Genomic DNA, 25,732 nt, shown 5'->3' with positions numbered 1-25,732 from the left:
CTCGTTCTAACAAATTGCTAACATACAGTGATGCACCTAGCCCAAAGACTGCACTTTGAGTACCACTGCTCTAGACTTTAGAGAAAAGGTTGGCAAATTACAAGCTAAGAAATGTTGTACATTTTTAAATGGTTAAAAAAATCACCGTATTTTCTGACATGTGAACATTATATGAAATTCAATTTTAATGTTTATTAATAATAAAGTTTTATTGGAACACACTATGTATTATCTGTTTAAATAGATATTTATGTAGGCTGCTTTCTCTCTACAACATTAAAATCAAGTAGTTGTGACAGAGATTGTATGGCTTACAAGCCTGAAATATTTATTATCTGGCCATTTACAGAATCAGTTTGCTGACCCCTGCTCTAAGGCAGTAATTCTCAATCCTAGCTGGACACTGGAATCCCTTGGGGAGCCCTGTAAAATATGGATGCCTAGGTCCCACCCTCAGAAATTCTGACTTAATTGGCCTGTAGTGCAACCTAGAGAATCCTTAACATATAAACATTCCTAATTTGTCCTATCTAAAGAAAACAAAACAAAAAGCAAGGCACCTAACAAAACTACTCTATCTACCTATAAGAAAGAACTAGATAGTCCAAACTCCTTATTTTATAGATTAGGGAAAAGATGTTTAGCAATATGAATTATTTGTCCATATTAAAAGAGGTTGCTGCTGTTATTATATTTGTAACAAATTATAGTTGCGTATTGCTTTAATAATGAATTTTTTTTCTTTTTTACAATCCAGGTTGTATTTTTTAAAGTATTACATGTCCACTGTTAAAAATACAAACCAAATATATGTAGATAGGTTTAAATTCAGTGCATAAGGTGAAAATCAACTAGTCAAGTTTTCTTAATAGCCACTTTTTCCATTTGGGAATCAAATAAAGTAGTTGGTTTGTATTTAAGGGCCATAGTTTAAGAACAGCATACATACACACTAGAGTTACATGCATTACCGAGAGATGTTCACATTCAGAGAGACACTCAGATCTAAGATCAATTCAGAAACTGATAGATTCCTATTTCTCCTCTCACAATCATTCCCTGACTTTTGTTCATGGAGTACAATGAGGTAAATCCCCTCACAGTTTCTAGTATTTCCTTATTCCCTATGTCTTTATTTCTCTCATTTACTGATGGGATAGTTGGATAAGTTGTTCTTTGTGAATGATTTTCCTAGAGTATAGCGGTATAAAATGAAAACTGTCATGCATCCCTTCCTAAGCCAATAGCAACACTGTTAAAATTTTACACACACACACACACCCCTACATCTCTACCTACAAGGGTATGTAAATATACAAATACAAATACCCTCATACAATATCAGCTCTTTTGCAACCTTATTTTTACATAAAATTTTATGTATAACTTGGATATTTTTCCACATAAGAATATGTGTATATATATCTTATATTCCTATGTTATGAATAAACTGTAATTTTAAAAAATAAATTCCAAACTGATGGATATTTTAGATACACATACACACACATATATCTGGGATAAATTCCTGAAAGTTGAATCACTACATCAAACGTAATTTGCCTTTTTAAATATTTGATAGATAATTCCAGATTACCTTCCAAAAAGTTTTTACCAATCAATGCATCTCCATTAATACTTCATGTGTCAATTTTAATAACCTTTTCTAACTTTTATATTTTTTCTTAAATATGAGGTTGAACATTTTTAATGTGTTTTGTGGTCTTTTCGTGAATTACTACTTCATGTCCCTTGACTGCTTCATTCGGTTTTATATTTTCTCTTAGTGATTTATGAAAGTTCTATGTATGTTAAGACAATTTCCCATGGAATGTGTTATAAATAGTTTCCCAGTTTTGTTGTTTGTCATTGTGTATAACTTACCCAAGGAGAAGTTTTATATTTTCGTATAGTCACAATTGTCTATCTTTTCTTGCACAGCTTCAGGCTCCTGTATTCCAATATTATACAAAACCAAATCTGTGTTTTCTTCTAATATGTTTACCGTTTCAGTTTTTATACTTGAATAATTGATCCATCCAGACTTTATTTTGATGGCAGGGTTCATCATTAATATTCTCATTGGACACTATGAGATACTTATTATCCTCATTTTACAAATGGGAATCTGGCATGGAAGTGATTTTCCAGGACTACTACTTGCAGTATGGAAGCCTAGACTTACTCTATTGCCTACAAAAATATGTATGGGCGGTTATAACTTTCTTCTACTATAGCAAATGTTATTCTTCTTGCAGATATACTGTTCTGCTGAACTCTTTGCCTAAAAATATGGAATATTCTTTAGTGGGACATTGCCATTGTAGTTAATGCCCCATTTCCTGCATCTATAAAATGAGAGTAGTAAGTTGGCTACCCTAGTCCACTTAAGAAAATTAGGCAGTAAATCTACAGGTATAGCCCTGGGATTTTGTAGGCTAGACAAGTATACTCAGGTGTTTTAAAGAAGTTTTTAAGGCTAAGGGCCTTTTTAAAAAAATGTATACATATTACAATGGTATCTAAAGCCCTATTAGAAGTCCTCCCTGATTGCCTTGACGGGGAATCCTACATGTACTTTTCCACTTGTGACTTGTTTCATTTAATCCTTGCTTGTGAACTGCTCTGAGATTTGTAACATTTTCTCGTTCTTCTTTTTGATCTTTCTCTCCTGGGCCATCCAAATATCCCAGCAACTACTAAATAAAATAATATTAATAACATATGTAAATTTCCTTTTCCCCACTTCCAATGGAAAAAAAAGTGGTACTTACTCACAGGTTGAATAAAGTAGGTTTTTAAAAATTCCTCTGAATCCGCAGTGGAGAAAGGCATTTTTAAGTTCTCCTATGTTTTCCATGGCATTGAGTTGTTATATTTGGGTTTATTTATTAGGAAGAGCTGCAGGAAATGTGACCTGCTATAAATCTTGGGAGGGGAAAGTGTTATTAACTGAAATGCTCAGTTTTGCATTTAAGGTCCGTTAAAAAAAAAAAAAAAAGTTGTGGAATGATGAGAGCTGGGCATCCATGTAGATTTTTTAATGTCCTGGAAGTCACTGGTTGTGTTGTAAGTGCTTACAATTTGTAATTACCTAGGCTCCTAAGACAGACGGAACTGGAAATCAAAATAAGTGGCTGCCTTCTCTTACGTTGCCAAAGGATCTCCAGCTTAGGATAAGATTGCCTCTTTCTTCCTAAAAAAAGGCACAAACAATGACAGCCCAAAATAGCTATTTAGTCAGAACTGACGACACTTTCTGAATGCTTGTCATTAAGAGAGAAATAGAAAATCCTGCTTTTCTTCTTCCTTTAATTTCTCTCCCTTAAATACCTTGCTTCCTCCTGAAGCTGCCTCACCTCATTGCCCAGGAGAAATGCCCAGTAACTCTGATGGTGCTTCAGCACTACTGCAGGCTCCAGAGGGGAGGTGGCTTATGCAAAACATATTAAAGAAAAATCCTAAAAGTCACTGCAGCTTTTTCTAGTGAGTTATGCTGATCTTCCCTGTTGCTGGAAGCTGATGGGGAGCATCGTGGCAAAGACATAACCACTTTTTTTTCCTCCCACTATTTTTGCTGCAGTGAGAACTGTTCATTTCTGCTTGCATTTTGCCAGATAGCTTTAGAATTCTAGCTGAGAATTAGGGCTTCCCATGGCTGGAAATAAGGGTATAGCACCCTAAATTGTACTTTGTCCTTTTGATTAAGTAAAAATTGAGTTAATTTGCAGCATCCGGTGCCTGGCAGGAATGACAACAGACAGAAGGCTCTGACGGATGTTTTAAAGTTTTTTTCTTTTTTTTCCTTATGGATTTATAGGGGCAGAAGCTTTTATTTTTCTCTCTTGCTCTCTCCCTTCCGGAGCCTGCTGAACATTTTACATTCAGCAGCAGTTGCTACTGAATCTGAGGTTATGTTATCCCCTGGAATCTTCTGTTTCCATTTCAACCCCATCTCATTACTGATTGTCATTTACCAATAAAACATAGTTTTGGAAAATTGGCCACATCGTTTTATTATGGAGTCTGGCAACTTTAGATAGCCCTAAAAGATGTAACAGGGCAGGGAAGTAGGAGAAGGTGGTACTTCTCAGTCCTGTAACCACAGATCACCCCAGAGGAACCCAGTTCACATTTTAGGGGACTTTATGTGACAATGATCTTTTGGTCCTAGTCCTATTCCACATGGAGAAGCAGAATGAGACATGTTTGCAGTGATTTGTAGTATTTGCCAAACAGGGTGCTGCACCAGAATAGCCTGGAATATAGTGCAGAGCTCATATTAAACCTCCAAAGGGAAAAGGGTTTCCTTTTACAGTCTGCCTGATGCGATCCCATTGTAAAGTGTTTAATAGGATAACACTAGGGCTCTCCAGAAATATGAGTAACTCATTGGTTAAATTTCAATTCTTCACCTTTCCCCCCCTCCTTCCTGAGTGAGCTCATTCCCCCCTCCTTCTTTTTTTTTTTTTTTTTTTTTTTTAATCCAGTGATTTAAAATGCTAGAAGGAAAAGCAACTGAGGTCTTAACTTTCAGACGCTGAATTCTCATCTAATTGAAATTACTGGGCATAATGCTATATATAGCCAATGAAGAGATTTTGAGCTCTCACTCAGTGCCTTCAAGACATGTCGTTTTGTAGTCAGAGAAAACAGAGATCAATGCATTTTCAAACTGACAGAGGGAACGGATGCTCTTTAGTAGCACATGCCCAGGATCGTGTGTGTGGGGCTTGCGCTGTGCTGAGAAGCTGAATACCGGTCCATATGCTCCTTATTTACTGCAATGTTCTTTGCATGTTACTGTGCACTCCGGACTAACGTGAAGGTAAGAGGAAGCGAGCCGGCAACTGGGCACAATATACATGTTAAACCAGCTGCAGAAAATGTCTACCTTGTGTAGCTTCAGGACTTTTCGGATTGCTGGCTGAGCAGGCAGATTATTACAGGTGGTTGCAAAGGCTTTGTTTTATTGTTGCCGTGCAGCCTCGCTGGGGGAGCATGTTGGAACGCTGCTGTGAAGTGACCTTCAGGTTTAACTGTTTGTAATTCAGGTTCACGCTCATAGTTGGGGGGTGGAGAGGGGGGAGGAAAAGATGAAAATTATTTAGGTAGGCCAGAACCAAGAAATCAGAGAAGGTAAAAAGCTATAGAGCATGCTTTGAATTATGATTTAGTCTTTCTTTTAAAAAGTGCTGTGAGCTTCCTGTGTTCTTGCAGCTGAATTGCTTAAGAGCCGGGGGATTAAATCTAGTGACTGTAATGGCATTAGATGTGATCTGTGGGACACCTGACCATCCTGTGCATATCAACAAATGATTTTCACTGGGAATTGCCGATATTGATTATACAAATCGTCAGCTCTGGGTGGGCTGGTTGCTTCAGTTGCGTGGGTGCTGCTGTCCCGCTGTTGTCACCCCACTGACATTCACTTGCTGTAGCTAATGAGCCTCTGAAGTTGAGCCCAAGTTTGGGAGATTTACCCCCTGTCACGAACAGGGCATTATTATTGAGAAGGTTTTCTGACACTGTGTTCATTCAGCACTGAGCCGGCCAGACCAGCTGTGGAATTCCAGTTGCATCATTTAAGTGAATTACATCCTTGGTTAACATTTTGAGCTTATATTTCTTGTAGAAGGAAGTCCAAAAGGAAAGTGATTGCCTTGAGAAAAAAAATTAAGAGGCAGTTAAGACTACCTAAATTAAGAATCTTTTTTTTTTTTTTTTAAGTCAATATAAAGTGTTTCCCCCTTTTATTTTACTAGGGGAGTGTTTTAATGTGTCTGGATACTAAAGTTTCATTTTCTGTGTTTACAAGTTTTATTAAAGAACTCCCTGCTGCTCACTCTTTTGTAAGCTTTTTTATTTTCTATTTGAATTTCAAACAGGTAGTATTTATGTTTTGATGACCAATTCTTTTACAACTACAACCTGGAAGCATTCTGTGGATCATTTTTCAGAGTTCTATAGAATTTGCTTTTTGCTACTTTTAAAATGAACTTTAGTAGTCAATTTTCCTCCATGTATAAGATGTAGACAGTAAACAACATGAAAAAAATAATTAAAAATATGAAAAATGTGCCGAAATATCATCTTGGATTTCTCTATTATCATCTCCTGTTCCAAAGTATGGGTATGACATGCATTGTTTTGCAAGCTCAGTAAATTGTAAATGTTTTCCCTCCTCATCTTTTTGAAAGGAGAAAAGTACTTTATTCAGAGGAAGCTCCATAAATAATTTAGATAAAGAGATAACAATTGTTTTGCTATTTCATTGTTATATTTTGGAAGTGCAGGAAAACTTAAGTCCAAAGTTCTTTCATAATGGGCTTTGGGAAATTTCTTTTTACTCTAACCTACTAATAGTTGTCTTTATGAATTTAGCTTTACATTTTTCTCATTTAAATTCATAAGCAAAGTAATAAAAACTTCACTAACAATATCTTAACTAAATTCAGATTACTTTTGAATAATAAATTCCTAGTACTTTGGCTAATCTGTACTAAGATATAGATACTTCTTATGTATTGATTGATAGAAATTGAGACCATATGCATTGCCACATACATATATAACCTTCCTTTGAGCAGATTAGTTTTAATTTTAATTATGCTTCTATCTTTTCAGTAATTAGCTCTTGCACTTCCTTAAATAATTCATAATTTTTTAGGGTTATCTTGTCTTTCTGAGATAGCAAGTTTTGCCAAAGAGTTTGCAGTTCATTTATGGTCTATTATTTTATCACATTGGTGCAATAAAGTCTCATGTAATATTTTTATCTATTTTGATTTTTGTTTTAGTTTATTTATATTACATTTAAAAAGTGTTTGCTTTTATTTCTATTGTTACAAGAACTACTTATTTCCTTGGTCTACCAAATTCTTTCTTATTGTATATAGTTTCTCATGTTTGCCATGATTTAACATGATTCTTGTTACAGTTACCCAAAACTTCAAGGTGCTTAAAATTCAAAGGATAGAAACATTTCTTGTCTTTTTTTTTTTTCTTTGCACACAATAGACCACTAATGTCACAGTGTTTTATTCTAGAATAAACTTTTTTGTTAATTGGACCTTTATAAAATATAACAAATAATTTTATTGAGAGTGGTGTTTTAAGATATTTTATGTTTTTATGTAATAAGTCCACATACCCACATACACACACACACACACACACACGTATATTTACAGACATCAGAATGTGACTCCTGGGTCACCATTTATTCATTCATCTATTACAATTTTTTGAATGACATCTATGATTTATGCTCTATGCTAGAGTCTTGGAAACTAAGATAAATAGAAACAGTGCTTGCTTTTAAGAAGCTTCCAGTTAGAAAAAGACACAGACTATAAACAAATAAATGCTTTGAAGTATTTCTGACCCATAATGGACATCTATGCAGGGCGTTATTGTAGGAGAAAGAGACAAGTAAACAAAACAAACAAACAAAATCACAGGCTAATTTTACCTGGACTAATCAAGAAAGATTTTGCTGTGAGGTCACTTTTAAATTGAATCTTGACAGCTAATGGACTTTTGCCAAGAATCTTGGAGTAAGGAAGGCATGCTGGGTAAAGGGAGTGGCGAAAGCACAGAGCTAAGACACAGAGCACTTCAAAGAGCTACAAATAGTTTGAAATGGTTAGAACATGGGTTCTTACAAGGCTGAAGAGTGAAATAATGGGGTAAATCATAAAGGAAAGATAAACCAATGCTGTGAGAATTGACTGAGTGGTCATCACAATCTAACTCTTTGGAAATGGTGTTACTTTGCTACCTATTTTCTAGGAGAGCTTTCAACAGAAGGAAATGAAATGAATGAAAACTTCTAATCAATGGCCATTCTTTATGTCCTGTGTTTTCCTGTTAGTTTTAAATAGAGTTTGATAAAGATTCACATTACATTGGCTTCAGTTTTTATTTTAACTTTTTACAAAATATGATTAGAACAGTTTAGTTTTAGTCTACTCACTAAAAAGAAGCAATGTGATCATCATGTACACAGGTAGTTTAGTTTCCATCTGAAATTGTCTATATTATATGAAAAGTGCCTCTTTAATGAGAAAATATACAGGAAGCTTGTTGCATCAGATGTCTGTATCATTTTTGTCTTTGGAAATGGATCTATTTTTGAAGGTAATGATACTGATGACAATTTTTGAAATAATTTTATCTTCCTCATCTCACTATTTCCCTTTTTTCATTGCTACTACAAACATACCCACATGTACATTCACAAACCCACAATCCCTGAAATATGAATTGCAAGTATTAGACCTATAGCACAGGTAAGAAAACTAAGATAGAGAGAGGAAATGACTAGTTACTCAGTTCCACAGTGTGTCAGAGCAGAATCTCTTGAGCGTTGACTTATTACTCTTTCGAGTAAATCCTGCTGCCTACTGCATAAATTCTAGAATTCTGCTCCTTTATTTTTAAAACTTGCTGGCGTAAATATAAAAGCTTTTAAGAAAAAGACTGTAACAGAATGGTTTTAAAGTATGGATTTTTGGGATTTCAAAAGAACTACATTTGAACTTGTCTTCCCCATTTATTGCATAGCTTAAGAAAGTTTAGTTTTTTCTCATCTGTAAAAAGAGGTATAATAATAGCTCTTAGCTATTATAAGTAGTATGTTAGATAAGGCATGTGAACACTATAAAAAGTTCTTAGACTATAGTAATAACTCAATCAATTTAACTTATCATTGAAAAACAAAGATCGCCAAGTGACAGTAAGGCTTCAGAATGCCTTCAGTAAGAATCACATTAGAAATTGAGCTCAATTAAAATATATCTATAAGTAATGAGAAACACATTTAGGTATAATATTTCCTGTCCCACCATAATAACCATCACAATGACACATATGCATAGTCACATGTTAGCTCCATGGAACCTGGAGTTCTAGTTGTTTTGTTCACCTTTATATCGTCAGCACAAAGAACAATGGTAAGTACATAGTAGGTACTCAAGAGATACTTTAAAAGAATGCATTAACTGAGTCTCAGATTTCTTTTTTATTCACTCAGCTTCTTTTCACATTATTTGTTTATGTTAATGCTGGTTAAATTATTTTGAGAGAAAGAAAAAAAGGAAGAAAAAACCTCGTAGCCTTTAAAGTCATATAGGCTTCAGTTTGAATAGTACTGGATTTGCCAATCGCAAACCACTTACACTAAGTCACGTACTCTTTTGGATCTGCTCAACCAGGTTGTAGAGCTAGTTTGGAGGGAATCAATAATTCACACTAAAACAATGTATTGAAGCCTAAACACTGTAGAATTCAGACATTTATCATGTTAATTTTCACCAGGTTTATTCAGTGAAATTGCTGTTTACCAAACTCCCCCTCTTTCTGCCCCGATAATTTTCTGGAATTGTTTTCCTGTGATGGGAATCCTTTCCCTGCATTGTCCATATTTGTCTAAATTCTCTCATTCCTTTAATAAATGGTATAGGGTGTCTATATTCCAAGGACTGGAACCCAGTCACACTAACTCCAATGCTTTATCTCTCCTTTAACTTAGTGAGTACAATTTCTCCATCATTTATGGCAATACATCTTCTACTGCCTTATATCATAACTTGCATTATTATTTTACACTGATAGTTAATTTTGCTTATGTTTGGGTATTTCCCTCACCCCAACAAAATTTTAAGAATTTTGCAGACAGGAACTATAAACTATTTTCTTAATTTTTTTCTTACAGTTTATTCATATTTAGGGATTCAAAAAATGATCAGTGGACTAACTGAAAAGGAAACTTCCAGAAACTCTGTCTCCTTATGCTGCTGACACCTACTCTTTGCTAGATCCTATGATGCATCCCACATATTGATGCTTTTAATAAACACATAATTTGTTGTAGGCAGGACTTGGAATTATGAATCAGAATGTGTGGACAGTTCGAGTAACACCTATGGCTCATAACAAGTCAGAGATGGTACCTCTTAGGGTTCCAATTGAATAACTATCTCTGTCAGGATACCTATAATGTATTAGTTCCTTATGGAACTCCTTTAGTATGGTCTCCAAATGGTTATGAGCCATTTGGACACCAGTTCAGTATATTGGGTTTATAATACCTAAGCCTACTTAACGTGTTAGATCTACAGTTTCTAACAAAGCCCATTAACTCACAACTTAAAAAATGAAACAAGACTTAATAAAAAAAGGATAAAACAGCACATTGAACAATAACAATAATAGCTACCATTTGTCAAACTCTTAGCATGAACCCTGGACTACATCAACAAGTTTAAATGTATTTTCTCAAAATGCTTCCCAGTAACATAAGATTTGTGCATTTTGATCATTATTATTTTATAGATAAGGAAACTAATGTTTAGGAAACACAAATAACTTGCCTAATATTATAACTATTAGGTGCAAGTCAACTCACCTTCTAAACCAGGTCTGTTCCACTGGAAACCTTTTTAACAACCTACCTCAATAGATAATATAGATATGAAAACTACAATGAATATGTTACAGACATCTCAAATCTTTTTTTAAAATTAGGTAAGGAATTCAGTAAACAATAAAATTGCGTATGTCTTACATGGCATGACCTTGCCATTCCTTTTCTTGGCTTCTTTCCAATACATGTTGGCCAGAGTCAGACCTGAGGCTTTCTTTTGTATTCTGCATTCATCCTTCACCAAATATTTGATAAGTACCTATTATGGGTCAGGCACTGACTTGGGTGTTATAAATAAAGGATAAAATAAAACAGACAGTAATCTCCACCCTCATAGAACTTATATGCTAGTGAGGTAGGTAGAAAATAAACAAGACAGTTAAGTAAAATACATAGTACATAATGATAAGTGCCAAGTCAAAAAATCATGGAAGGAAATTGGAAGTGTGCATTGGCAGATGGGTTGGTTTAGAGTTTTAGATAAGATGGTTAGTGAAGGTCTCACTGAGAATATGGCTTGGAGTAAAGACCTAAAAGATATAAACAAAATATACATGTTGGAAAAAGTAACAGAAATTGTAAGTGCAAAGACCCTGAGCTAGAAGCCTGCCTGGCATGTTAAGGAACATCTAAGAAGCCAGTGTGGCTGAAGAGAGAATGGTCAAGAACATGTCACAGTGGAAAGATCATGTAGGACTTTCCCAGTGAGATGAGAAGCCAGCTGGATTTTGAACAGAAGGGTCACATCATTTAGCTAACATTTAAACAGGATCACTCAGGTTGCTATGTTGAAAAGAGACTTTAAGGGAACAAGGGCAGGAGCAGAGAGACCAGGTAGAAGTTCCTGCAGTAAAACAGTGGAGAGATGTTGAAAACTTAGATCAGATTGGTGCTAGTGGGACTGGGGACAAGTTGTTCAATTCTGTAGATAATTATAATTTTTGATATCTATCTTATCTTTTTCGACACTGATATTGAGTCCTCCTTAGGTGTGGTGTGTGGGTTTTCAGCTCTGCTGTATTAATTAGAGAAAAATACTTTGATATGTAATTACCATGCCATTTTACTGCTTTTTAATCCTCTGAACATTTTTAGAAGGTAGGTTACCCAAGACTTGAGGCATACATATACATTCATGATTTCATTTTCTTTTGGTCTCAGCTCTTCTGATCCTCAGGGTATGCTGACCTAGTTCTTAAATGAGTCAACTGTAAGCTACTTGAGGGCAAGAACTGTGTCTCTTATATGTATTTTTGTACCCATTGCCTTGCACATGACAAATGATTAATAAATATTTGATAAATAATGGACTGACTGAATGAATGTTAGCCATTCAAATATAAATAACTGGAAATATTTTATAAAGTACCTCTTTGGATTGGATGTGGTACCACCAAATAAGAATAGATGTACAACAAGGAGAGTTTCCTCTCTAATGAAAAATTAAGATTAATTAATTAATCTCTAATTAATTTTCTCTCTAATGTTCATTATGATAGTATGTTTCCAGCATCAGAATCTTAGGAAAGCAGCCTGGGAATCTGAAAATGACCCTAGGTAAATCATTCAGAGGACAAGTTTGGAAAACATTGTCATATAGCATATGTTTGGAATTTTCAAGTGTGTTCAGAAATTGCTATATGTTAATAGTTGTCTAAGTAACATATAGATCCAAAGATTTTCCAAATGCTGGGTTGCAACATGTAGTAAGAAATATATTTAAAATTGCAACTCAGTGTGTTTTAAAAAGCAATACTTACTTTTACCAAAAGCTATGCATTGTGATATTTTCCATTCCAACTTTTAACAATTTCTTTCTTTTTTATAATGTCGGTCAAGATTAACTAAATGTATTATAATCAGAAAAATAATTGGGGAAATACAATTCATATTGACCTATTTAAAAGATTCCTTCATTAACCTTCTTTATTGACTTTGAAGGGGCAGAGAATGGGTCATAACTCATAATTTGAAAAACACTGTAACATGTTCTCTGCCTTAAGAAAAATACAACATCAATTAGAAAAATGCAAATGAAAGATGATGAATTACAGCTGTCAGCCAACACTAAGAAGCCAACACTAGGGCTTCTCCATATAGCCTGGCTCATTTACTGATTTGCATATTCATCTGGGAATTCATAGTTCGGTGCTTACTTCCCTGGCCCTGGCCTTTGGGATTTAGCCTACCCACCTACATACCTCAGTATTCCTAATAACAATAACTAATGTTTGTTTAGTATTTATGATGAGTCAGGCACTGCGTATGCCACTCATTTCATCTTCACAATAACCCCAAGGGAAAGTTTTCTATTAAACCTATTTTTACAAGTGAAAGGACTGGTCCATGGAGGTTTAGTGCCTTGTTCCGGGCCTCACAGCAAGTAACTGGTGGAACCACAATAAATGCCAAGCTCAGGCACCAATGCTTAGGACAGGCCAGTGCCTGGAAAGGACTGTTTGCATCCTTTTGGTTTTGGTGACTTCACTGGGCATTCCTCTTGCTTATTAGATTTAGTGACTCAACAGATCTCAGGTTCCCCTGACTTGAGTGTGTCACAGTTTCTTTCATTAACTAGTACACAGAAGAATTCTTGTGGGCCTGATAACCTATATTCTCCCATGGATCTGGGGTCAGGGTGGGGATGCTTATACTTAGAAGACTTCATAACAAATTGAAGTATGAACATCCGTTGAAAGAAACCTATTTGCTAAAATCTGCACTTAGTATTAATGCCGTGAATACGGTAATAAAACTCCCCATGATGAAGTGGTATTGTACTGAGTCTTGGAGAACCTAGCTCTTGAGAATTGACAAGAGAAAAGTAGACAAAAAAATAAAAAGTCATTTGACCTCGGGAGGGTCTGACGTTAAATATTTCTCAAATTTCAGCTGAAGGTTTTGTTTTTTCTTTCTGTTTAGACTTTGGCACTTTCAAAATAGGCAGAATTTGAAAGAAGCCAGCGAAATACCTTTCTTTAAAACGAAAGTTAGATGACTAATGGAAGCCTTATTTTGAATTTTTAAATTTATTTGTTATTTATTTCTATAGGTATAACTAGATTTACAACTTTAAAAATGTATATATACATTTATTTATTTTAGAAATGTCTAATTCATTTTTCAAGGGGTACTTACATTGGAAGAGGAAACTGGCGCAAAGGAGTTTACAGTGAGCCTGGATGGGAGGGAGTAAGGGAAATTTCTGAAATGGACCTCTGAATCTTGGAGCAAATAAAAGAGCCCTTTGCATTTGTGTTGGATGTTTAGTTGACTAATTTATAAACTGCACTTTTTCAGACTCGTTAGGAAAAGTAAACTAATGAATCAGTTCTAAGTGGGTCAGAATACATTATATTTTTCAACTGTTTTTAATATTATAAAAGTAATACATGTTTATTATAGAAATTGTAGAAGTACAGAAAAGGACAAAAATGTATACTTCCTCATGTCCTTGCTATTCATATATAGAAATGTATATTCTTTTTTTCCTATATATGTATATGAATACATGTCTAATGGATTAAGATGTAATATTTGTCATGTGTTTTTGCTCATACTATGTCACAAGAACATTGTCATGTCAATTATTATTCATAGGCTTCTTTTTAAGTGGCTGCATGATAGGGAAGCTTCTTTTTATTCTCTTTTTGAAAAGTACATAAATACAGGTAAGCAGGGACTGAAAGCATTGTTTTTTCTTGGACCATTACTTTTCAGCAGAGGATAGAAAGCTTTCAAGTGTAACCTTGGAATAGTTTTGAAATGCGATGCAGTTGGGAAAAAAATATATATATATAGTGAGTCTGAATTTCAAAAGGATAATTGCCATTGTAGTTCAAACAGAGGAAAAAATATATACTTCATGCAAAAGTTTGTCTAGCCAGTCTCTTAACACTGTCTCAACACCCAATCCTGCCAAATAATGGCTTTGAGCTGGGTTTTTAATGATTCTTTTAAACAGAAGCCAATGAGACCATTTCTTTACTATCATCATTCTCCCAGGCACTTAGATTGAAAATATTGAAATCATTTTTACTCTCCAGAGACCATGGAGAGCTAATTAATCCACGAATCCTGTAGAATCTACCTGTAATTTCTTCTACTTTGTCTCTTTCTGCCTCTCTTTTCCTCAGTGGAGGCTCTCATTTTTTCTCACTGTATTGCCCCGGGAACACTGTGACTGGCTTCCCTAATCTCCCTCTGTCCTCTCCAAATTTGTCCTCCCCATATTGGCACCAGACTTATTTTTCTTAAATACAGATAAGAACTGGCCATCCATTTCTCTGTTCAAGAGCTTATGTGTTTCTCATTGCCTTCGAAATTTTCATCCTCATGATGGCCTCAGTCACTTTCCATCATTACCTTCTGCGAGACCTACTGCCACTTCCATTCAGTCCACACAGCCAGAATCAATTCCAGCTATACTTTCCATCCAGTGCTCACGCCATAGAGGAGATGTGGGAAAACTGGGGTGTTTCGTAGAAAGCCTGGGTTTAAAATCCGTCATTTCCATTTACAAAGTAGTCTGCAATACTTCTAGGTGAGCAAATCAGTTTTTCTGATGCTTAATTTCAAGATGGTGTAATTAAAATGGTAGTGATAAGGATCTACCTTGTATCATGAGCAAGGCGTTAGACAAAAAAACCCCAGATATATGCAGGATTCATTCAGAAGATGTTAAAATATTTCAGGAAAGGCTGGGAGTGGTGGCTTATGCCGGTAATCCCAGCATTTTGGGAGACTGAGGCGGGCGGATCACGAAGTCAGGTGATCAAGACCATCCTGGCTAACATGGTGAAAACCCGTCTCTACTAAAAATACAAAAAATTAGCCAGGCGTGCTGGTGGGCGCCTGTAGTCCCAGCTACTCGGGAGGCTGAGGCAGGAGAATGGCGTGAACCCGGGAGGCGGAGCTTGCAGTGAGCCAAGATCTAGATTGCGCCACTGCACTCCAGTCTGGGCGACAGACAAGAACGTGGGCTAGAACCTAGTTCCTTTGTAAAATTTTGCGATATTGATGATAAAATGATGCTTAGTCTTACAGTTGAGGAGATGAGAAAAATTAACTGCAATATCAGCAGTTACATATCTCCCAGCCAAGACCTCTACATAATATACAACAGTAATCATCTAAATATAACCACTCCCCAAATTGCCTGGGAAACCAATCACAAAATTTGCATAATTGTTTCTTTGGTGCATAGAGGTCACTAATCCTGAAAATATTTAGGAAAGTAAACTTTTTAATTAATATTTTTATATTAAGATACTTGTACACGTTTGCATATATATATATATATATATATATATATATATATATATATATATATTGTGTGTGTGTGTGTGTGTGTGTGTGTGTGTGTGTGTGTGTGTTTTTAAAGATAATTTGCCAGATTAGAACATTTAACAGATTGGTGTTTGGATGTCAAGGAAATGATTTTGACTTGCAATTTTAAAATTAAAGATATTTTAAAAACTTACCATTTGTAAGTTGTATTGGAACATGTAAGAAAGCTTAAAATGCTCACACTTTGTTTTATTAATATTTATTCGATTTAAAAGAATGATTCAAATGCTTAAGAAGATTTTTTGTTATTTAGATAAAATACTTTTAAAATTTTAATATATTAAATTTATAAATACAGGTTAAAATATTTAATGGGATATAATTAAGTCATAAAACTCCCTTAATGATGATTGTAAAAAGCTTCACAGATTTATAAGTAAAACAGTACAATTATGAATTAAAATGTAAAAGTTAAGCAATATATAGGCTTTTGAATTTATAACTTTACAAATTAAATATGAATTTCACAAACTAAAAGAGCTCCACATAATCTTTTCTGTCCATGAAAGGTCTCTTAAAACAACAAAGTATTAACATTGCACCTTATTGGGTTGTTATGAAGCATAAACAATAGAACATGTGGGATTACTTTGTAAATTCTAGAACATTATAAAAATATTAATAATTATTTTTAATTTTAATTGCTTTTGCTTAATCTGTTACTTCAGTGCAGAAAAATATTTACCTTTCCTTTCCACTATACAATAATTGTCTTGTCCTTCCAGACCCTGCCATCTAGTTTCTTCTCTAAGATGGAACTTCTTTGTTTTCTATAAATTTATTACTTTGTACTTCTAGTGTAACACTTAATACACTTTGCATTACTAGTGTAACACTTGTATATCCCTTGTTTGGGAGATGTTTATATCCGCTTTTCTTTACCAGAATGTGAATTCTATATCTTTTCCAGTTCATTTGTTAAAAGTAAACATTAATTGAGTCTCTTTTATGGGCTAAACACTGTATTCTGTACAAGGGCCAGAGTCATTAATAAGATATGTTATTTGTGTCTGTATGTAATGGGTAATAATGAATTATTACGTTTAATTTAATTTGAAGTAAAAAAATCTGTCTAAAAAATTTTATAATAAAAATTTCTAGGAAAGCAGTTGACTAGTTCAAGAGAAAAATTCAGGTAATGAAAATAGCAGATAAGAAAAATTCAAAATACTTTAAAGAAAAATTGAAGCCTCACCAGTATAGCACTCACTTTTTCCCTTAGGCCTAAAACATTGTTTTTATTCTTATAGACAATTTAGAAGATAGTTTTGCAGAAATGATTGGAGCAGTAGAGGCTGAAGGAGGGTAGAGGTTGGTTAGACAAGATGGTTGATCTTTAATCATTCAGTCAGGGATGTCTGTCCATTCTCATTAGGAAGATCTGCTTCCCACCTCCAATTCCCTCCCTTCCTTCTAGTCCACTGCAGTCAGCAAGGCTGTTTTCCTTTTCCTTTTGTCCAGCAGTCAATAACATTGATTTTTACAGCACTAGGTGATTCTCACCTCTCCCCTCATTATCCCCTCCTTCAGGGCTAAACAAAGGCATGTTCCCTGGAGTGCAGCACAACCTGCAGAGCCTGTAAAACAGAAATGGCCAGAGGCAGGATGTAGGGCTTTGACTGGGTAAGAGGGATGGTCAGTGCCATCAAATCTCATGGGAACATCCTGGACAGAATATTTTTGATATAGTCTTAACTTAAGGGGTAATATATCCTCCAGAGGAAAAATGCACATAAAATGTCTATCGTGTTCACTGCAATTTCATTGAGTAGTAAAAGCCCTGAGATCCTGTTTCCATGTATAATTCTTACTGAGCCTATTCAGATAGATAGATACTACTCCTGGGGAAGATGCCACCTATCAAAATGTGTCAAAAGAGCTGTAGTACATAATTGGGCCATAGATGACCAGAAGAAATTACAGAAGAAAAGAATTTACTCAATGATTGCCTTTTGCATGCTAGAAATTTCTTAATTTTTATTTACTTTAATCATTACAAAAACCTTGTCAGGTGAGGGTTACTTCCCCCATTAAACATATTCTAAAACTGAAACTTAGAAACGCAAATTAGCATACCCAAAGTCACATAGCAAGAAAATGGCAAAGCTAGTCTTTCTATACACACAATTCTGTCTTCCAGAACTGCAGACTTTTCTTTCTGAGAGTTTATATAAAAGCTATGATAATTAGAAAGAGTGGAAACATTGCCCCTCTGTTTAAAGATCAAGGGAAAGCTGCTGGAATTGGTTTTGATTCAGTAATCTTATGAAGAAATAAGCAAAACGGGTTTGTAGCTTAGCTGAGGAAGAGCAGGAACAGAGGGAAACCTCAAATACTATTTAGGAAAGATTTAGCTCAGGCTGGTTAAAAGGCGCCTCAATGCAGGGTTTCAAAGACGGGAAAAAACGTTTCAGGTTTCTGGACTATTCAGACCATGATTGCTGTGGAATTACATGTGAACAAGTAGAGTTGGCTTTAGTAACCCTGCCACTTAAGTCTCATAGCCCTGGGTTTGAATTTATTTCTACCTCTTACCAGCTGTGTGATCATGAGCTAGTTATTTAGCCAGTCTTAGCCTTTGTTTCTTCAACTGTAAGATGGGATGCTAATGTCTATCATATAAACAAAGATTTTGTTGAAAAACTTGTATGTTGAAAGCCCGTGTTGAACGCATGTAAGTTTTTCAACAAAATCTTTGTTTATATGATAGATACTAGCATCCCATCTTACAAGCCCTCCATAGTGTCTTATACATAAAAAAAAAAAAAAAAACCTGAGACAATGGTAGATTCCTTCTTTTCTCAATGATGTCCCACCCTTCCCCACAACACAATGTGAAAACTAATTCCCAGTCTTTCTTTCTGATGAGGTGTAAATAAGGGCAATGTTGCTACTCACAGGAGAAACTTTCTGAGAATAAAAGCCTTAAAAATCTGTATCAAATTCAGCCATGACAATAAATGTCAAGTCTAAACCCTCATGTGAAGGAGAAATATGGATGTCCCTAGGGTTATCCAGCAGCTTCTGAAGACACACCCTTGAGTTGTACTGTCTGATAGAGTAACCACTGAACACATGTGGCTGTTGAGCACTTGAGATATTGCTAGTCTGAACTGAGATGCATTGTAAGTGTAAAAAACATACTGAATTTTGAAGATTTAGTATGAAAAAAGTGAAGTATCTCATTAATCTTTATCTTTGATTATATGTTGAATTGATAATATTTTGGATATATTAGTTTACATAAAATATAGTATTAAAATTGATATTACCTGTTTTTTTCCACTTTTTTCAATGTGGCTACTAGAAAACTTAAAATTACATATATGGCTCTCATTTGTGGTTCTTATTATATTTTTCTTAGACAATGCTGTTCTAGAGGCTGAAGGATAACTCATTCTTTCCATGAATAGAGAGGTCCTTGATGTTGATATTCTGAAAGGGTTTTTATAATCAATGTGGTTAGTGCTTTTCCTCCCTATCCTGAGAAAGACAGATAGGATGGGTAAGAATCTTTCTAGCTCTGTAGTTCTGGATCTTGACACAATCATTGAATGTTAGATTTAAAAGGGAACTTTGAGATTCCAAGTTTCAACTCTCAACCACAGTCCAAGGAGGTTGAGTGACTTGCCCAGACAGCTAATGTCCAGTACTTTTTCCATTAAAATGTACAGCCTCTCAAGTGCATGACCACTCTTCTCAGTGGAGAATTTAGTCATTTATACTGTCTTGGGAGAATGCAAACTCTATCTTTGGGTGCACACAGGTTTTCTTGGAATGGAAATTTTTCTCCTCTGCCATGTTCTAAGTGGTCCCAGTGGAGAACCCTTATTTGACTTTCAAAAGTATGTACTAGTATAATCTCCTCAGTGGATCCCTCCTACCCCAGGCAAAATTAGTTAATTTCTATTCTTCCTTCTTTACATAGCTCTATTTCAGCACTGAAGAAACTGTTTTGTGTTGACTGACTCAGACATAAACTCCTTAATTCAAGGTGCTTGTTTTGTGGGCTCAGCATCAGGCACATGGTAGGCCTGCGGTAAATATTAATTTAATTGAACTGTTGTTGGGAAAACTCTCACAGACTCCCTTTGATGTCCTAAATCTTGTTATTCTATTCTTGTTATTCAATTTCATTAAAATAGTAAACAAAACCCTCAACTTTCTCTTTCTTTACATATATATTTTTTCTCAATCACTCATACTTGGAAAATGCTATCATGTTTTGGAAATATCATTCCTTCACTCTTTCTTAATCTCCCAGTTAGTCATATGTTGAATTGCCTCATCAAAGGGACCCTCTCTAAATAAATGAAGTTGGACTTGTCAGTCAGGGGTGGATTGAGTAGGCCTGAAGAAGCCATGATTCATGCAGTCTCATTTCCATGGTATATGCTTTAAATGCCACATCTCCAGTTAGCAGTTAGTCTCTCATGAAAACAAATTTAGCTTTGCATTCCTTTTGGGTTTTAAAAATTCCATTTTGAAGTTTGTGCTAAGAATACATTCCTTTTGGCCTTTTGGCTTTCTACAACAGTTTAAAGAAGGGAATGAGTTTTTTAGCTTGCCATGCCTTGGATTCAGTTATTTTCTCTCTTTCTATGCAGCTATGTCAGGATAGGTGATAATTGGAATATGGAGAAATCATAGCCCTAGTCACTTGGCATCACTATTTCTATTTTGTTTTCCCTGCCCACACTTTTATTTGCCAGGCTGCAGAAATAAGAGACCTGTATCGACACAGGTTCATCATATTCACAAACGCTGATGTAAGAAGATTTTTAAACTTGTGCAATGGAGATATCTATGTATTCATTCAACTTTCATTTATTGTATGTCAGCTATGTTTTAGCCACAGAGGAAGGCATCTTTAATAATTTTTTAAAATTTAAATTCCTGTTTCAGACCTGAGATAACTAACACTAAAATACCTTAAGTGACCTCCCCAAAGTCAATGCTTGTAAATAGTATATCTAGGGCCCAAACTGAAGTCTGGGTGGAAATAAAAATTATGCTCATTCTATGATACCACACTACTGTTTCGTGATATAGAAGAAATTGTGGCTTACTGTAGTGTAGCACAGTGGTTAAGAATGGGAGAATGTGTTTCTGCCAATGCTTACAGCCCTGTAGGCCTAGGTGGAATGACCGTACTCAGCTCTTTCAGCCCAACTTCTGTGACTTGATCTGGCACTGTTTATAATTTTGGAGCCTTAAGAAACAGTCTTAAGGCTCCGAAATTCTTTTGTGATGTTGTTTTTCACTATAGGAAATGCCATCTACTGTCCCCAATCCTTTTTCAAATGTTTTGATTTTTCTTCCATCTCTTCCACTGCTACTACAAGATGCCTTTTATTTTTTGCTGGGGCTACTATAACATATTCCTAACTGAGGCCTCCCATATCTATTCTTGGCCCACTCCAGCCTGTTTTCCATACTGTAGCCAGAGAGAGGTTTTTCAGGTAAGAATTTGATCATGTCAGAAACTTGCTTGCTTTAAATATGTTTTACAAGGTCTTGTGTGGTCCAGCCTGCCCCTCTAGCTTACTGTCTACCATATCCCCTCTCTTCCCTTTGTGAACCATATTCTTCTCTTTTTGCAACAGTTCCTCAAAAGATCAGACTTTTTTCTAATATAGCCTTTGCTATATTCCTTTTCTAGAATGTCCCCATCAACCTTCCTCTAGTTAAGTCCTACTCATCTTTCAGATCTAATCTCAAACCTCCATCCTTCATGGAACCCTTCCCTAACTCTCTATTCTAGGTCTATTCTCCTGTATTAACTCTCATTTCATTTGAACCCATTTTTTTGGCACTTACCATACTTTGCTAAAATATGTGTATGTCTTTGATTATTTGATTACTACATGCCTCCCTGCTAGACTGAAAATTCCATGGTGGTAGGGACCATATCAGTTTTACTTACATTATATCCTTAGGAGTTATGGGCATCATAAATGACAAAAGGAGACAAGTTTTTTTTGTTTTTTGTTTTTTTTAAATAAACTGTCAGTTTATTTTCTCCAACTTAACATGTCTCCTGCCTCATATATTTTTGTTTGATAATATATCCATCATCTCATCTTCCCTGACTTAAAGCACACTAATTATTGCCACCCCTTGACTCTGTGTTTTTGTGTGTGTGTGTGTGTGTGTGTCTATGTGTGTGTGTTAGCCTTGCTGTAGGTAATGACAGGTCAAGTCATCGAGTGTTGACTTTTTCCCCTGTCACACACATTTGCCCATGCCCCGCCTGCTGTATTTTGGTGTATGTTAAAGTTAATTTTTTAGGGATGTAAAACAGCAACAACAACAACAAAAAACTTGTTTTAGTATTAGTTCAAGATAAAGATAAAAAAAGGAAAAAAAGGAACTTAGGGCTGTTATTCAATAAAATAAAAATTATAGAATGTATTCCTAAGGTAAATATTTAAAATTATATTTGACTGATCATATATTCTAGCTATGCCATGTGACTCCATTAGGGCAATTATTTGTGCTAAATTTGTTGAACTAGGAATCTTAGTCTAAACTAGGCTTTAACTGCTAGATGAGGTTTATACAAGGCATTTTTAATCATTGGTGTGATTTGCTCATACTTTAGACAATCTGGAGGTGGTACTAATAACCAATTTTAGGAACATGTTAAACAGTACCATATGTATGTAATCAACAAAATCCAGACTTTGGGAAAGTCTAAAGGTCAAATGGTTCAGGCTTTTCAACAGATTAATAATAAGAGAAAGAAAGAGATGGAGTAGAAACCTGTAAAGTTTAAGAGACATAGAAAACTAAGCTGTAGTGTTCAGGAATAGACTATAAAAAATAGAAGAAAGGGATTATTATAAAAGTCAGGACATGATTACTTTTGAAGGAAAGGAGGGTGTTTGATTGGCCTGAGGCACACAGAGACTTCCGTGGTGGCTGACAGAGTTCCATTTATTGACCTGAGTGGTGGTTACAGGAGTTTGTGCTTAAATAATTCATCAAATCATACATTTCCTGTGATTATCTGTGTCTCTGTTTTATTTTACTATACAAGAGGTTTTAAAATGCAGAAAACAAAGAAAAATCTATTTTATTACCAATCTTTTCATATTCCAAATTAAAATATCTCAGAAGTATATTGTGTTAAGTCATAGAGTCTATTGGGGACTGTCTTTCAATGGCAGAGAGAGAAAGCGTTGGATACTTCATTCAGGTATTAGATTTTACAAAATTCTTTGAGTTTTGAAAAGTATTTAACATTGGAGGAGAGACTAAAGAAGTATAAAAAGGAGAACTTATACACAGATGCGCAAACCAATAGAAAAACTTCCAGATCTTTTTCTAAACAAATAAAAATTCAGGTCAGGAAGGGCGCAGTGGCCCATGCCTATAATCCCAGCACTTTGGGAGGCCAAGGTGGGAGAGCCACTGAAGCCAGGAGTTCAAGACCAGCCTGGCCAACATGGTGAAATCCTGTGTCTACTAAAAATAATAATAATAAAATAAAATACCAAAATTAACTGGGCATGGTGGTGCACGCCTATAATCCCAGCTACTTGGAAGGCTGAGATAGTACCTCTGCACTCCAGACTGGGTGACAGAGTGAGACTCTGTCTCAAAAAACAATACAAAACAAAATGATTCAGGTCAAGCCAGTTGGCCTTATAGAGGTATGCATTACAATGAGTCCAATAAACATCAGGGTGCTCATTAAAGTAAATTTCTTTCTCTCTTATTTGCATCATGAAAATGTAAGAAATTGTGGTGTATTCAGACTTTGGCAGGGTCTTGGCAGGGAAATGAGGAGGAACGTTATTCCATCAATGTTTATTTTGCCTTTTTTATGTGTTAGACACCGTTTTATTAAAACTTCACAATGACCATTTAAGATTGGTTTATTATCTTCATTTTACAGATCAGGACAAACTAAATGAAGGAAATAGTTTCAATAGCTGGACTTAAAGGACAAATGGGATTCAAACCCTCAGTTATGGGCATCAGAAAAGCCATTTCTAGCAAAAGAAGTAGTGTACAGCAATGTGTGACAGTAGGAAAGCATAGGAAACATTTAAGAAACAGTATAGTCTAATTTAGTTAAAAAATAAGATCTGTAAAATAAATGGAGGCCATATCCAGAGTGGAAAAACAACATATTATGAAATTTTTGAAATATTATTTTGTTCATGGTGCATCTGACAGTGTAATTAGACAAAGGAATATAATTGCAATTAAAATGAAATTTAAGAAAGTGTAATCTTAAAGGCAGTGTATCGTTACACAGTAGGTAGAATATAGATAGAATTTGTTGCACCATTATGTACTAGAGGAAATGGTGTGACATTTTAAGACTTGGTGCGTATGTGGTCTAGTTGTTCTGCTACAAAATTTCTATACTCTTATCAAGGGTATATGATGCCAATTTTAAAGAATTATTGTTAAAACTGAGTATTTTTGTTACGGTAATCTTTGTCAGTTTGGTTAAAAGTTTTATCTTAGTGTTGATTCACTTCTTATGTTTCTCAATAATGTTGAACATTGCATAAGCCTATAGTCATTTGTATTTCTTCATTTGTAAATTGCCTTTTACATCATTGCCTTTCACAGTTATTGAAAAAAACTGGAACTTTTTTTCTCATTAATCTGTAAAATGTTTTTACATATTAAGAAGAATAATGATTTTTATCTATCACCTGTTGGAAATATTTTTTCTGAGGTGAGTGTAACTTGCCAACATCATTGGCTATGAATCTCAATGAACCAAAAAACATTTCTATATATTGTGGCTCCTTTTACTTTTAACACTCTTTAAAATTTTATTTGTACTAAAACGTTCTGAAGTAGAGAAAGAACTGCACAATTATCTTAATTTTGTAGTTGAGGGAAATTATATTCAGCAACTTGACTCTAGCTTTACATGTATGATCATGTGACTTTTTGAAACATCTGTGAAATGGAAATACCACTATATGTCTACATTACTTGATTCAACTAAGCTCATGAACAATGCCAACTATCAGGGATATAACGATGAGTAAGAGAGATTCCTGCCCCTGAGTAGCTTATATTCTGAAGGGCATACTGATACCTATGTGCTTATACCATTATGATGATGTAAGCATACTCTATAGGAATAGTGGGGCCTTGGCTTACTACACACAGGGGTGTTGGGGAAAATTTCAACTAGATCTTAAAGAATTAGTAGGCGGTAGAAGATATCTGTTAGTTAAAACATAAGGCATGAAAGTGGTGAAAGATGGTGATCTTGTTTAGGAAATAACATATACGTCTACTGTGTTCAGAGAGTAAAGAAGGGAAGATACAGTTTGGAGTGATTTTCTGAAGGTCTAAAAGTTTAGAATTCATTCTCTTGTCATGTTTTATATTATCACCAGTTTAATTTTTCTTATGTCTTGAAATAGAGGAGGGTTCTGACCAGATTTGTGCTTTTAGGAAGACCATTTTGACAGGAGAGTTAGAAGATGGCCTGGGTATGGAATCAGAGTGGAAACGATGAAAAGAGTTAAGAAGCTTTTGTAATGCTTCAGAAAAGAAAAGGTAAAGGCTTGACCTATGAAAATAACTTGGGAAAAGGAAGAAAGAACCCTATTGAAGAAAGATTTAGGGGAGTAAAAGTAAGACAATAACTGTGAGCTATTATGTGAGTTATGGGAGTGGCAGAGAGGGAGAAGCTGAGACTCATACATTCAGCTTGGATAGCTGAAAAGATTTTGGTGTTATTAGCTATCTTAGAGAATTTCAGCACAGATCTGGAGAAGAAAATAACAGTTTGCATGTGTTGAGTACCATGGGTAAGCCCTGAGAGGCATTCAGTGGACAGCTATACATGCCAGTCTGCATCTCTGGTGTGAAGAGCAAACTGAAAATAGACATCTGGCCATCATCACTATTTAAGTGGTGGTTGAAATCACAGGTTTGGATAACATTTCCCAGGGCAACTGTTAAGAG

The 25,732-nt window shown here is 35.1% G+C and overlaps 2 protein-coding genes across 14 annotated transcripts in view; one reads left to right on the top strand and one right to left on the bottom strand.

The window, feature by feature from the left end:
- The window catches only part of DLG2 (discs large MAGUK scaffold protein 2), a 2,230,265-nt gene that overhangs the window by 758,537 nt on the left and 1,445,996 nt on the right, over positions 1-25,732 (top strand). For 2 of the 13 annotated variants that reach the window (XM_050755809.1, XM_050755808.1), the window contains exon 1: positions 1,692-4,828. The exons of 10 other annotated variants lie outside the window; for them this stretch is intronic. In XM_050755809.1, the coding sequence (XP_050611766.1) occupies positions 4,787-4,828 (42 nt within the window). In that variant the 5' untranslated portion in view covers positions 1,692-4,786. Of the gene's footprint in view, positions 1-1,691; positions 4,829-25,732 lie in introns of those variants that run through there. One more of the 13 variants, XM_050755811.1, reaches the window with a different exon arrangement.
- The window catches only part of TMEM126A (transmembrane protein 126A), a 1,099,470-nt gene that overhangs the window by 786,991 nt on the left and 286,747 nt on the right, over positions 1-25,732 (bottom strand). The window lies entirely within an intron of this gene.

Source organism: Macaca thibetana, chromosome 14 (genome assembly GCF_024542745.1).
Source record: "Macaca thibetana thibetana isolate TM-01 chromosome 14, ASM2454274v1, whole genome shotgun sequence".
Classification (NCBI taxonomy): Eukaryota; Metazoa; Chordata; class Mammalia; order Primates; family Cercopithecidae; genus Macaca; species Macaca thibetana.
This window is presented reverse-complemented; position numbering and strand designations above follow the sequence as displayed.